Source organism: Durio zibethinus, chromosome 13 (assembly GCF_047325235.1).
Source record: "Durio zibethinus cultivar Kanyao isolate XHJ-2024 chromosome 13, ASM4732523v1, whole genome shotgun sequence".
NCBI lineage: Eukaryota > Viridiplantae > Streptophyta > Magnoliopsida > Malvales > Malvaceae > Durio > Durio zibethinus.
Window position 1 is genome coordinate 11,183,620 of NC_143174.1, and position 15,933 is coordinate 11,199,552.

General features: G+C 30.9%; 1 protein-coding gene across 2 annotated transcripts; it reads right to left on the minus strand.

Moving 5' to 3' along the window:
- Positions 1–1,903: 1,903 nt before the first annotated feature.
- LOC111302821 (cell division control protein 2 homolog A) lies at positions 1,904–6,984 on the minus strand. 2 transcript variants are annotated; one of them, XM_089741851.1, is made up of 10 exons: positions 6,857–6,984; positions 6,560–6,575; positions 6,298–6,482; positions 5,639–5,759; positions 4,959–5,132; positions 4,268–4,431; positions 3,031–3,118; positions 2,876–2,929; positions 2,320–2,396; positions 1,904–2,126 (listed from the first exon to the last, which is right to left on the minus strand). In XM_089741851.1, the coding sequence occupies exons 2-10, from the start codon at positions 6,566–6,568 to the stop codon at positions 2,108–2,110; spliced, it is 891 nt and encodes a 296-aa protein (XP_089597977.1). In that variant the 5' UTR covers positions 6,569–6,575; positions 6,857–6,984; the 3' UTR covers positions 1,904–2,107. The 2 variants fall into 2 exon arrangements, with proteins under 2 accessions (XP_089597977.1, XP_089597978.1); XM_089741852.1 differs by lacking the exon at positions 1,904–2,126 and having other exon boundaries at positions 2,127–2,396.
- Between the last annotated feature and the right edge of the window lie 8,949 nt (positions 6,985–15,933).

Below are 15,933 nucleotides of genomic sequence, written 5' to 3' on the forward strand. Positions count from 1 at the left end.
TTGTCATGCAGATTTGATTTCTATGGTTGATTTCCAAGATTTTGATTCATGGGATTTTAATTTTTTTAACAATTTCCTTCACAGAGCAAAATTCAATCAGTGATATTCTTTTTTTTCATTTTTTTTATCAACTTTGTTTCTGGTTTTGTTAACTTTTTCGAAATAAATAAATAAATAAATATATATATATATATATATATACAAACTAAACCCAAATTAAAAAACCTAAATTAACAAATTTAAAGCCCAATGAACAACAAAATTGTCCAAAATCAAGAACCAAGATCCAACAAATATTTAGAAGGTCCAGAGATCCAAAAATGAAACTCAATTAGTAAATTTAGAAATGGCTCGACGGTTTTGAAAGTCGAACTTAATAGAAATTCGAATTTGCATGAATCCAAAATTAAACTAAATAATTACGTTAACATTTGAACTCAATGTAATTGAAATCATCTTCACAAATCAATTGAAAGACGTTGAACAAAATAAGATGTCTAAATGTTTAAGTTTTTAATATTAAAGGAATGGGTCAAATAAGACTTAGTTTCATTAATGCTATCTATATTAGTGCCAAATTGTAGTCTAAATATTAAAAGGTTATGATTTTTCAGAAAAAAAATGTAATTTATTTAATATTTAAATTATTTATTTATTTAAGATGTTAAACAACTTACATACTAAATAAAAAAATAAATAAATAATTTAACATGCAAAAATCTCTTGTTTTATTTTTTATATATTTCATAGTATCTATTCCATATTCTAAGTTGTTAGCTAAATCTTTTAAATGGGGTGCTAGAAATGTGTTTTCACTTTATTTAAGATGTATATTGTTTATTTATTTAACAGGTAAACTTTTTATTGATTTATTTTATATGTAAATTGTTATGAAATTATTTATTTATTTAACATGTAAAAATAGCTTTATTATATAAAATTTCTTTATGTCATTATCTATATATATATTGGACCCAGTGGGTCTGACCCTTCCCTACACCCTACACATGACGGAAATTTTACGCACTTAGCTATCTTTTATCTTTTATTTTGTGAAATGAAATAAATAAAAAAACCACTCTTTTTTTTTTTTTTTTGTCATTTTAAGAGACAAAAAGATAATATAATTCAAAAAAACATTAAGGGCAAATGAAAAAAATTTTCTCTCTCCCTCCTAAATCTAACAAAACCTTCGAAGGTTTCTAATTCCCTTTACTTTTTTTTTTTTTTTTCTGACGCTGTTGAAAATATAGTATAGCTAACGCAGAGAAACGTTTTCCAACCAAGTTAAAAAATTAAATTACAAAAAATAAAATCCATCCGCCTCTTTGAGAATTTTTTATTTTTATTTTTTTATCAAGAAAGTTGTAATCTGAATATAAAAACGAAACTATAAATGTTAAAATTTAAATCTTATTTTTTTAAGAATAAGCCATAACTCAAAAGTTAAAAAAAAAAAAAAAAAAAAAAAAAAACATAAAATTTAAACTGTCATCTTACTAAAAATGTCTCTTAAAAGTATCAGCACGTGGAACCAATTTTGGAATTGTTAAGACCTTATTTTGTATCACATTCTCCCTGGATTGTTCGAGGAGTATTTCTTGACTCGCTATATAAAAAAAAAAAAAAAAATCAAGGTTTTACGTGCATTCGTTTAACGTGTGTTCAAATGTAATTATTAGTCTTTTTTGTCACAATGTAATTATTAAGGTAAGGGAAATACTACTTGAGAAAGTTTTCATTTAATGCAATAGTTCAATAAAAATTAATTTTTTAATAAATATCACCTTTTTTTTGAACGGGTAAATTTGAACGGTGTGCAGCAACCACGCTGAAATAGGGCTGCTGGGGCTTCATGATTGGACAATCGGCGGAACATTTAAGGTAAAGGGTGATCCAAGTCTCACTGAAAGCCTAATCAACTAATCAAAATAAAAACCAATTTACTACTACATGAACCAAATGGCTGCTTCGGCGATCAAATCAAAAGCTACAGAAAATCTAAACCAAAGGATTATAGAGTAGGAGAATCCACAGAAAGTGCTGTCATTCACTCACTTCACTCACGAGGCAAACATAAGACAGACATTAAAAAGAGATGCTATTGCTACACAATTCCAAGGTAACTGCAAAAAACCAGTTCCATTTAATGCAAATTAGGTTCTTAAAAATTGATAAGAGGAAAAAAAAATTGCAATGAGGAAAAACAAAGAAAATATAATAATATAGATTACACATATTTCTCACAATCAAAACCCACAAAATGCTACACATTTATATATAGACGCTTCTCAGGGTAAAAGGTATTAGGGTACACACCCAATATCCTTGAAGTACTCATGCTCAAGAGCATTTCTTGCCGTAATTCTTTTACTGGGATCCATGCGAAGCATTTTCTGAAACATAATAGTTGAATGTTTCAGTTAAAATTACAGAGATGTTCTTAATTTGTGTATGAAATTATTCCTTAGTGATCATCAGAAATCATGATACGTTAAAGCTCACAAAAACGGCTCTATATCAAAGAAATGGATGAGAACGTTCAAGCAACTCTTTTCTAAAATTTATTAAGATCAGCCAAATTGAATATGATCTCAAGCTGCAGTGAGACTGGACTAATATAATCACTAATATACACAAACAACTGAGATAATAATCCAAAGTCATTCATGTCTACCCTAAATCTGACAAAAGCATACCAATCACCTAAATATTTCTGACCTTGGCGAAAGAAAAAAATTGGGATGTCACTTCAGCTCACAACTCATAAGCACTAAGGAAAGATATTTTATCTTTATATAAATCCCACTTTGTTACTTTATAGTTACATAGTCAGGTGAAGCAAAAAATAAAAAGACACCAAATAAATACTTACAGAAAGGAGGTCAATGCCAGCTGATTCAAGATTTGGAACAACAGTAGCCAAATCCTGCAAGTAAATGGTGTATCGATTAATTCCTGCAACAATATTTTCTCCCTAAGAGGTTGATGACAACATATCACCACTAGATTCCATAAACACAATTCTACCTTAGGCGGCCACTTTGGAAAAGCAGACTTAAAATCAGGCAATGAAGTCACCCCAGGCCATGTATCCTCATTTGGAGTACCCAAGATTCTTCATATAAAAACAATAGATCAGTCTAAAGAGAATGCACAAGTTTTTAGGAGCAAATTTCCACTGATATTCTCCTACATGCTTCATGTAGAAGGCAATATTTTATGTTCAATGAACTAAAGAGCTCCATTTTCTTTGTACATACATGTAAAAGTTATGCGTGGATGTTTGGCAATGTAAAATACTGATAAACAACCATAACAGGCCCATTCCCAAGGCGGAGGAAACTAAAAAAATAAAATAAAAAGAAACAGATCCAGTGGTCAAAATAAGAATTTTTAACATTGTTCATATCTTCTAATGCCATATAACTCTTCTTTTAGTTTTAGTCACTAGAGATGCAAGTTGCAGTCTGGCAAAATGGAAAACAAGTACTCATGGTTATAGCAATGCATAGTCTTGTGCACATAAAGAATGAAGACATCAAATGTCGGAAGAGCAAAATTGTAAGACTTGTAAAAAAATAGAGAGAAAACATAGTCACGCTACCTATTTAAAATTTATAAACAGTTCCCTCAAAGAAAAACTAAAAAGATTTTGCCCAGTTTTTTCTTTTTGTTTTTTTTTTTTTCTCTTGTACAAGCCAAATATAAATTTCAAACAACTCAGTTTAGTTCATCTTTTCCAAATTCAACCCAAATTTAGTGCCTATGTGGACCAAATGATGCAAATTTTTAAAAAATAAGTTTTCCCAACATGTGAAAGGGGAACAAACCAGGTAAGAATAGACATAAAAGAATAGAAATAGAGATATTTAACCTTGCTGAACCCAACCACCAAATAAGGGACACTCCTTTGAATGGAATTATATAAGACCATCAATGTCCATGTCTGTTTAAACAAAAAATTGGCTAGCCACCATATAAACTTATTTATACATTCAGGTTTAAGGACAACCATGCTCCCTGCATATACATACTTAAACAATAGTCTAAAATCATTTATGAGTTAACATTTGAATAACATATCAAATCTTCCTTCAAAGACTATCAGAGCAAAGACTCTTAATAAATGCACTGAAGGTAGATGCTGAAAAGAACTATAAAAGAACACCAGAAACAGATACATATAATAGTTACAACTTCCATGGAGGGAAGGAAACCAAAATAAAATGACTGCAACAACTTTTTAGAAAGGAGAGTACAACACCTGAAGATCTTGAACAGTTCATCAATCTCGGAATCCCCAGGAAATAATGGCCGCTGGTTTACCATCTCAGCAAATATACAGCCCACTGACCACACATCGACTGGAGTAGAGTAATGGCGGGATCCAAGCAGTATTTCTGGTGCTCGGTACCACAGTGTAACTACCTAGAGATAGCAACTACTTTTAGAAGCCAGGCTAATATCTCTATGCTTATGTATTGAAAATATTAAGCATGCAGGTAAATTAGCCAGGCTCTATTTTCCTAAAACATTTAGGGCATATTCAACTAGAAACCTACTCACCAATGCTCTAAAGGGATCTAAAACTGCACTAGAGACCCCAGAGCAATGGAAATCCTGAATGTAAGGCAAGGGAAACTATTTGATGCAACCAACAAATCTTAGTTGCACATACTCTTATCTTTTCCTACGTCAAGCATTGGAATTTTCTTGTCAGTAAGTAGAAACAAAATGGTTTCATCCTGCAGAAATGCAGCAAGGCCAAGGAGTTTTTCCAGCAAATTGAAATTTCCTTTTTCCAACTTGTAATTGCTTTTTCTTGTACAAGGGGAAGATATAATATTACTTTTGAGAGATTGATATACTATAAATGCCTGACACAAGATGGGAATAATCAAGCATTAGTAAGACAAGTGAACAGCCAAAAATCTAAAAGGTGGCATTTTTGATACCTCATGCGTAAATGTTCTAACAGGTATACCAAATGCTCGGGCCAGTCCAAAATCAGCAAGCTTTAGTGCATTGGTACGGCGATCTATCAGCAAATTTTGTGGTTTTAGATCTCGATGAAGAACCCTATGAGAATGACAATAAGCAATACCACGGAGAATTTGATAAAGGAACGTCTGCAAGATGATCAAATAACAACATTACGTTTATGAGTAATAGTATCATCACCCAAATTCCATTAGACAACCAAGGTCAACCAAAGACTGATAATAGCAAGGTCTTATTGCATTCATATGAAGATGCAAAACTAGAATACTGTAATTAATACGGTAAGGAGAGGGGTTGTGCAATTAGACATCTCTTGAAGAGAAGTTCCAAAAGCACTACATTTCTGCTTTGTTAAGCTCAATATTTTTATACAACACATAACAGGGGTGAGATGGCATATTTATGGCTTCCCCTGAACACTTGAATGAGAAGATTGCAGATAAAAGAACTACAACTCCTCACACTTCAGAAAATATTTGTAAATTATCTCTACTAATAAACAAAGAAAACCTACAGTAACCATCATATTAAGTCTTTGGACAATGGGGTGTGATAGTTTAAAGCTGTTAAACTCCAAACAGTGTGGTAACTTTTATCCATATAAACCTTCAAACAGAAGAAAAATCTCACTCACTTTTATCATTCGTGGATCTTTCCCAAATTCTGGACATGAGTCCATGTGCTTCTTCAAATCCAAGTCTAGATATTCAAAAACCAAATATAAACGTTTCTCACTGTGCACTACATCCTGCAACCTGTCACCCGAAGATCAATCAGAGAAGCTGCCTAACAACCAGTTACAGCGAATGTATACAAGAGACAAGAGGAAGTTAGCACATGGTCCAAAATATGACCTTGGTTTCAAAATTTTCAGATCCAAAAAAGCCAATGCATGGGTTTAGTTTAACCAACATATGTCAAATTGCTTCCTTTAAGAAAATAGAGCAATACCATCATCTTCTTTCTGCTTCCAGAAAAGTATGGTGTTGCTGTTTATTATTATTATTATTATTATTATTATTATTATTTCACTCAATAATTGATTCACTTCATCTTATATTAACGTGAGAGAGCTGCATTTAAAAACTTAAAAATCTTTGCAGACAAGATAAGCATCAATAGCTAGCATGACTCATGTTGTCTTTAAAAATGTATCATAAGAATGCATTCGGTAAGTATGCAGTGAATACAGAGTAGCACAAACAGAAAGCCGAATGGGTTCAAAGTGGTGAGCCAGAAACAGCAATGTTATAAAAGGTAACGGACAGTTAAGTTGTGCAGTGCATAGCATACCTAACGATATTTCCATGTTGCATTTCTTTCAAGAGAGAAATTTCTCTAATTGCAGTACTGGGTACACCCTCGTCCTCCTGCTCCAAGCGAATCTTCTTCAAAGCTATTGTTTCATTGGTGATGCGGTCACGAGCCTTATAAACAACGCCATAGGTTCCTTCACCAATCTTCTCAACTTTCTCGTACTGGAAAATTGAGAAAAAGCATAAATAATGGAGCAAAATAAGAGGTAAATTGAAATGACAAGGGTTGATTCACTAACCTGGTCCATGAAGTGACTGCAGCCCCAGCAGAAGAAAAAGAATCAAAATCAAAGTTTCAGAAATAAATAAGCTAAAACTAAAAGGAAAAAGAAAACACTTAACTCATCTCAAACATGAATCTAAGCAAAAAAAGAAAAGAAAATCCGATTAATCTGCAATCACTCTAGTCCTTGAAAAGCTTTATGACATGGAATTGCAGTTGAGGTTTAAACCAGGAAAGCAAAGCAAATGAATACGAATCCATCGAAACATAAAAAGAGTAAAAGGAAAATGCAATGAGAGAAGAGAAAACCAACCTCAAAATGAGAAGGATTTGACTCTGAGTCACTCAGTCAGTTGAGGAGAGGCTGCCTCTATTTCTAGTTTCTATTAGAGTGTGAGCTGCTGCTCAACATGAACCCTAAAACCGAGACCCATTTTGACTTCTACCCTTTAATTTTTCTACCCAATCTTAGTAGTAATTTATTTACTATATCTGCGTATTCTTTTTTAATGGTTAAATTTTTTAATGCTTTAGTAAATTCTACAATGAAAACTTAGTGAAAATATTTTAATTAATTAAATTAAATATTTAGTTGGTTAAACAAATTTTATCAAAAATTTATTAAAATCATTTGATAAATCAAGATGAAAACACGTAATTTAACCAATTTATATTCAATTACTTATAGATCACCTAATTAAATTTTATGTATGAATTATCTTCATTATTTTTAATTAATTTAAAATAATTAAAGATAAAAATCAAAGTTATTAGAAGAGAAATCCTAGCCTCATTTTCAAACCTTCAAAATTTACTAGCCATCTTTCCAAGTTTTAGGTGATCAAATTGTTCAATTTATCTAAGCCATTCAAATCCAACCAATCTCCAAATAAATAACAAGTATTCTCAACTATTTCTTTGAAAATTACTCAAACCATCTCAAATTCAAGCAACCAACCAAAAAATCATAAGTTTTTAAAGATCTGATTATTTTCACTAGTTCATGATCAAGCTTTTGCCCATGAAAATCACTCATGTTTCTTCTCTACGATAAAAAAAATAGTTTTAAAGATTTTCCAATCACTCCATTTAAGATTAAGCTGAAGCCTTTGATCACTTTTGCTTTTGGAGAGATTAAATCAAAGATTATTTTCTTATAAGAAAATATACAAAGAATTGTACTTAATATTTGATATTTATAAAAATTAAATTTTGTCACTTCATTTGTGTTTTAGATTTTCGAACACGAAATTTGTGTGTGCAAATTTCTTGCACACCCAATGACAACTCAATGGTTTTCATTTCTTCTCATTCAATAATCAAGCGAATCACTTTGTCATATGATCTCAATGAAAGATCTCTCTGCTCAAACAAGTTGCATGTCTGATCTTGCAACAACCTTTGCAAGGTTCATTGGCTTATTGGTAAAGGAACTTCAATGTCAAACGAAGATTCTAGCTTTCCACCAATAATGCCATTAGATTATTTTTTGAAGTCATGCTAATCATGATCATTAGTTCAACTACATAGGATGAAAAATTTGTTGAAATGAAAAGAAAAATGTTTGATCTTGTTAAATTGATGGAAGAAAAATGTATGGAAATTGCAAAGTTTAAAAGCCAAATAGAAATGCAACAAACAATGAGCCAATAGATGATCAATTTCATCCTTCAAGTTTGACAATAGACAAGTCAAATGTAGATTGTTTTTAGCAACCACAAATGTACAGATCGCACAAGTAATACAAATGGAAAGTATTTCAAATATCATCTTTTCAGGGATTAAGGGATCTATCAAATGGATAAGTACCAATTTTAACACTTAAGGTAAAACTGGTAAAGCTAAAGTTTTTGTGATTTAATTATTCTAAATTAATCTAAAAATTACCAAATAATTAAACTAATTAATCTACTAATTATGGAATGGCAAGTACTAAATGGAAAGTTTACTAAAAATAGCAGTTATTAAAAATAACAAGTTACTAAAAATAAAAAGTTGTAAATCTTACAATTAAATTAACAACTTTAAAACATGAATTAAAATTTAAATTAATGAGACAAAGGGCTAGAAGTCAGAACCAGGAAGCAGCAAGTGAAAACCAAAAGCTTAATCTAACAAAATCTCAAAGGAAAAATTAGTATCCATTTAACAATTGACCTAATTAAATGTCTAATCTAACCTACCATACATGAGATGTCTAAAACAAAGATTAAACATGAGAATGACTTAGGAATGCAGTAACAAAATGACCCAAAAACATATTTGAAAAGCCTTAACACTAAATTACAAATCTAAAATGAAATGACATTAATTTTCATTCAAGCATTTTATCGAACACCTAAAACACAAAATGCAAAACTCTTAAAATAACCAGCCTAAACACTAATGCATGTAACCGGACCTAGACTTAAGCTATTCTAAATTAAAATAACAAGCAAAGTGTTGAAAAAGACACCTAAACTATGACTGAAATGCTTAAACTCCTAAATGAAGCTAAAGTGCCATTTAAGCTACTTAAATGAATGGGAATGTAACTCTAATGTATTTCAAAGTGAAAATTAACTTATACAACTTAAACTACGCACAAAATGGAACCAAAAACCTATAGGAAACTAAAAGTAGAAATCAGCTCAATTGACTAGAAAATTAAAATGCAAATCATAACATTAAAATGCATGTAACTAAGACTTAAGAGCTAGAAATAAATGAAAACTTCCTACGACCTAATGGAACTGTAAAACTAAATGACATGCCTTAAAGTAGACCTAAAAATGAACTAAAAAGCTATGTGACTACCTTTAAAAACTAACAAAAAAACTAAGAAAATATAGTGCAAACCATGAGGATGAAAATGGCCTACAACTAAAACCTAATGGGATGAGTGTTATAAAAATTAAAAATGCTCTTGTGCAACACTAAAACTAAATGCACAACTTTGAAGTAGACTTTAAAAATGATATAACTTGGGTAAGGACTTCAAAAACTGAACCAAAATGGATAAAAAAACTAGGTTGAAAAATAGTTGAAAAATGCATGAAACAAAAGGCTATATCTAGGTTATTTTATCAAACATGTAACCAACAGCAACTAAGCATCATTCATATCAATTCAAAAGAATAAAAACAGAAAATAAAATGGCAACTGAAACTAAAAACCAAGTAAAAAGAAAAAACTAGACAAAAACTGCAACAAGGCAAAAACTTTAATGGTAAAAGAAAACTAAAGCCTACAAGAGCTAAGCCTTTTGATGCCTAATGATGAATAAGAATCCATCTAGCTATTAAAGACTATCCTTTTCAACAAAGAACAAGTTCAAACAAAGTAGAATAAGGTTGGAAAATAAAAAAACACATTGTTGGAAATTTAAATGGCAGAAATTGAAATTTTAATTGATGAAAATGTAAGTAAACAAAGCTTAAATGGTAAGTAAGGTGCTAGTTCTGGAAAAAAAATCAAAATGGCATTAAAAAGCAACAAAATAAAATTGAAAGCAACTAAAATGGAGCCATGACATCAAGGCAAAGTCAATATGGTTGTTGCTTGCTCATTTGTTATACATAGGGAATAGAAAATTAAAAATTAAAAAAGACTACAAAGAAAAGAAAAATGCAACTCTCTTTCTCTTCTCTTAAAATATCCTATTTAAAGCTTTAGACTAGGTCTTCATTCAACCAATCAAGGGTTCTCTTTGTGCAATTCTCACCCTTCAAATAGCTAGCTAGCTTTCAGGAATTTTTTGCTATTGGTAGAGAGCAAAAAAAACTTGAACTTTGCTAGCTCATTTTTCACCTTGTGTTGCATGTTGAGTTAGGCTAACGAGAAACTTTGATGCCTCCACCTAGGACATATGTTGGCGACTTTGTCCCCTTTTCCAAATGAGGCATTTTTTAGGTCAATTGGCTTTAAAACTATAGTGGATAGTGTGCTGGTAGATTGGTGCTAGTTTGTCCTTTATGCACTTATGCCCCATTGGTTTAGCCCATATGCTTCTTCAATAATTTCCACCAAAAAGCCACATCTTATCCTTGTGATCCTTTAAAATTTCCAAACTCAAGCCCCTTCAATTTTATGTAACCTTGTTGCATAAAGAATTTCAGAAGCTATCTCTTTCTAAGTGGTCCCTATTTGTCTTATACTGCTAATGGTATCCCATTTTGTGTCATGCTTTACCGATTCATTGCTCCAAAATTTGGCTTATTCCATGGCTTGTTAGCTAGCTTTTCTCCTTATTTCTCCTTCCAAAATCAACTTGAAGCTCTTTAATTTAGCTTCCTCATCTTGCAAGTTAGCCTATGCATGAAAGAAACCCCATACATGCACTAGTAATGTAGCTCTCAACTTAGACACTTCTTGGTATGTCTTGGCAACTTCTCAACTTCTTAATGGCTTCATCTTTTCATGGTATACAGCTCACCTCAGCTCTTAATCCTTATTGGCAACTCTTGTAATGCCTTGGCAAAAAAATCTTTGCAAGACTCGACCATTGCTTATTATGAACAAAAAGTGCAGGCATTACATTGGCTTAGATCCTCTAATTTATCTACACATGAGACACTTAGTAAATTAGGTGGATAATTAAATGAATTTTCTAAGAATCAAGTAAAAATTAATGAAGTAAGTCATATAATTAATCAAGTATATGATAATTCTATAAAAAAAGAATTATCACACCCTAAACTTGATTTTTTTACTTGTCTTCAAGCAAAATCAACTTATAGTGAGTTATTTTCACTTCTTATGATCAATTAGAAATAGTTTCCTAAAAAATTGCATAATGATTATAGCTTAAAACAAATCATAAACGAGGGCTAGTCATGAGAGTCATCATAGAATATGCATTTACTTAAATAAAGTTTCATTTTGTGCAATATTCATTACATAGTATTACATGCAATTTAGTGATGAATATGCAACCATGGAATTAACACAAAAAATCATAGAGCACATACATTCCATATGTTTGCCTTTCACACCTTTCTCCACTAACGTTAGACTGATGCTAAACTAAAAATCTTTAGGTCTTTGCTAGTTTGTAATGTTAGGTTAGGGTAGAGATAAGATAGAAGGAATTTTAAGTTCAAGTATCCTAATTATACACTACAAGCTTAGGATCAATTAAATATGTAAAAAATGGGAGCTTTCAAGATTTTATCATCCATCAAACTTGAATTTTCCCTTTTTTTTGTTTCATTTCATTTCATTTTATTTTATTTTTACTCTTTTCTTTTTTTTTCTCTCTTTTTTTTTTCATTTTATCCATTTCCCAAATGTTACATAGCTTTGTAATCACGTCATGAATGATCCTTATGCACACGGGTAAGGACAAGAAAGATAAAAATACAAGATATGGTCTAAGTTTATTGATATAGGTGCTTAACAAAGAAATGGTAGTATAAGGCTCAAAAGGGGTGACCATAGATATATGCATTAAGGTTGGCTTGAAAGGCTTAATTAATCCAAACATAATTACAACTTCAAAAAATGAAATGCAATTCCTATGATCACATAAATAGTCACTAAATAACATACAATTCAATATCATAACAAATACTCACAACCAAAAGGTTGCAATCAAATATTAGCAAATTCTAAGATTCATCTAATTCTTTGCCCAATATTTATTCTTTTTTGAAGGCTATCATCAAAGTCAATCAGGATTTCTATCACAGGATCAATGACAATCAACCAATAAAAGCATACTAATGACTTATAGTAAAAGTCAATTAAGAATAAGCCCTAAACTTAAAATGCATATTATCCTCAATGTGTAAGCAAATACAAATTTAAGCACAAAAGGTGAAGACTACTTCCCTGACATGGCTAAGGTTTTTCCTTAAACTTTCCATGATTGTTTTCAATTTTCCCTATATATAAAAAACAACCAAGCAAAACTTTAAAAGAAGCAAAAAACAAAGTGTAATGTAAAAAATAGTAAATTAAAAACCTTTATATTGTTTCGAATATCATCATGTGGGTCTAAAAGATGCTTTCATTCATATCTATAAAGAACTTAAAAAAAATACTATTAAACATAAAATAAACATAACTAATAAAGAAATAACAATAAAGGATAGAAAACTTAGGCTACCTTCTAAGAAGGTTGCCTCCAAAAAAGCATTAAGTTATAGTCTATAGCTTGACGTTCTTTTAAAAATTAAGTGGGATCAGATTGTAGAATTATAGATTTCAACTGATCAATAGCTCTATTACAATAATGTTTCAACTTTTTCCTATTCACCTTAAATGATTCCTTCATATGACCACATAAGGATTTATCCATCTGGATTTTAGTTTACCTAGAAAAAACTTCAATTAGGAATTAAAGAGCAGTACCTGCTAATAAGCTTGAAGCTCTTTTTCAGGATTTTCTTGTCACATCACATTTTCATCTTTTCCTTATAAAGTTTGGAACTTTCATAAGCTTGTAATCTAAACTTGTCAAGCTCATTAAGTTGCAGCAACCTTTTTTCACCAACTATATTTAAGTCGAAGTTTAAATTTTTTAGAGCCCAAAAAGCTTTGTGTTTTAACTTAACTGAAAGGTGATATGCTTTTCCAATTACTAGTTAATACAATGACATCCCTATAAGAGTTTTGAAAGTAGTCTTGTAAGCCTAAAATGAATCATCTAATCTCTTAGACTAGTTCTTCTTTGAAAGATCCACCATTTTTTCAAAGATCTTTTTTATTTTCCTATTTGACACCTTAACTGCCACTTGTTTGTAGGTGGTAACTAGTAATAACCTTATAGGAGTCCCTATACTTCACTAAAAGACTAGCAAAGTATTTGTTGTAGAAATGTCTCCCCTCATCACTAATGATGGCTCTAAGTGTCCCAAAACAAGTAAATATGTTATTTCTAAGAAAGTTCATGACAACCTTGACATTATTAGTGGGTAAGATCGATGTTTCCATCCATTTTGAAACTAGTCAATTGTTGCCAAGATATAAAGGCTGCCATAAGATGAGATTAAGATCCCATGAAATCAATGCCCATATATACAAAATTTCAACTTCAAGTATGTTGTTCATGGGCATTTCATGTATTTTTTAGATGTTTCCCACTCACTGGCATCGATAACACCTGAAGACAAACTTGTATGCATCTTTAAATAAAGTGGGCCAATAAAAACTATATTGTGGCACTTTTTGTTACAATTTTCTCTCCTCCAAAATGTCCTCCATAGTTTGATATATGACAATGTTTAAGTATTCTCTCTACTTTTTTTTCATAGGGATGTACTTTTTAATGATTTGATTTTTGGATTGCTTGAATAGATAAGGTTCATCTCAAATATAATACTTGACATCATTTAAAAACTTTTTCTTTTGTTAAGAAGATAATTTTAAAGAAAGCACCTCATTGACTAGGAAGTTAACATAATCTGCATGCCAAGGTAAGCTGAAGTGGCCATACACAAAAAGCTACTTATCAACAAATGTCTCATTGATGATAGTTTTACTTACTTTACCATTTTTTAACCTAAAAAGATGATTAGAGACTTGATTTTTGATCCCTTTCCTATCCCTTATCTCTAAATCAAATTCTTGAATAAAAATGATCCATCGAATTAGCCTAGGCTTTGTATCTTTCTTTGTTATCAAGTGTATAATGGTAGATTGATTTATGTAGACTATCACCTTTGCATTAACGAGATAAGAGCGAAATTTATCAAATGCAAAAACAACAATAATAGCTCTTTCGAGTAGTGGCATAATTAAGTTAAACATCTGAGAGAGTCTTACTTGCGTAATAGATGGCATGGAACAACTTACCTTTCTTTTATCCTAAGATTGCCCTAATAGCATAATCACTAGCATCACATATAAGCTCGAAATAAAGGTCCCAATCAAGAGTTACAATGATAGGTGTCGTGATCAATTTTGCTTTTAAAGTCATAAAGGTTGTCATGTACGACTTTATCTAATCTAAATTCAGTTCATTTTCAAGTAATAACATGAGAATTAGAGATCATGGAAAAATTTTTAATGAACTTATGGTAGAAACCAACATGTCCAAGAAATTCCTAATGCCTTTAATTGTGGTAGGAGGTGGGAGTTTTTCAATGACCTTTTATTTTGGCTAAGTGAACCTCAATGCCTTTAGAAGAAACCTTGTGGCCTAGTACCATTGCTTCTTGTACCATAAAATGGCACTTTTTCCAATTTAATATCAAGTTAGTTTCTTCACATCTTTTTAACACCAAATTGAGGTGAGCCAAACATTGTTTAAAATTGTCTTCAAATATAGAGAACTCATCTATGAAAACCTTAAGAAAATCTTTTACCATATTTGAAAAGATAGCTATCATGCACCACTGAAAGATAGCATGTTTAATACATAATCCAAAGGGCATCCTCGCAAAGGTAAAGGTTTCGTATAGATAGGTAAATGTGGTTTTCCCTTGATCTTCTAGAGCAATGGCAATCTGGTTATTATAGAGTAACCATCAAGTAAACAATAAACCTTATTTTTGGATAATTGATCGAGCATCTGGTTAATAAAAAGGAGTGAGAAATGGTCTTTCTATGCCATCTTGTTAAGCTTTCGGTAGTCCATGCACACATGCCAACCGGTAAGAATCCTAGTGAAAATAAGCTTATTATTATTGTTAGAGACAATAGGTACCCCACCTTTTTTGAACATGCATTGCATCAAACTAACCCATGATCTATTAAAAATGGGATATATGATACCAATGTCAAGCTTATTATTATTTTTTTAATGCATGCAAGTGCATAGATCGTAATCAAGTAATAGTAGTAATGAAAGTAAAGTATCATCCCATAAGGATTATAGAATTGAATTGTTGGGTGGATTCAAGTTCCAAAGTTGATAAACTAAACTCTTATATCTAAATTAATAGAAACTTGGATTGATTTGCAACTAAAAATAAACAAAAGCATATAAGAAACAATGTATAGGCCTAGATCTACTTAACCAATTGTCATTTAGAACTCTATCTAGAAAATAAAGATTGAAAACAATAAATAATTGGGATTATCAAAACTTAGAATAGCATAAAGAAAGAAGTAACAAAGATTGCATAAAAACTGAAAACTTGTATTGAATAAAAGATTATGGCCAAATACTATGAACAATAAAAGAACTTGTAAAATCGATTGCAACAAAGAAAACTTTGAAAGAAAATAGATCTAGAAACTAAGAATACTTGTATTAAAAATCAAGATTTAAGAAAACAAAAAGTTTATAATGGCTAATTTGTCACCTTAACCTAATATAAAGAAAACCTAAAAAAAACTAAAAATCTAGAAAAAACTGAAAAAAGAAGAGAAGAATAAAACATGGAAAGTGGGATACATGGGTGCACCCTCTTATTTATACTAGTAGGTTTGGCTAAGGGATAGTGATAAAGCTCACAAGTTTAA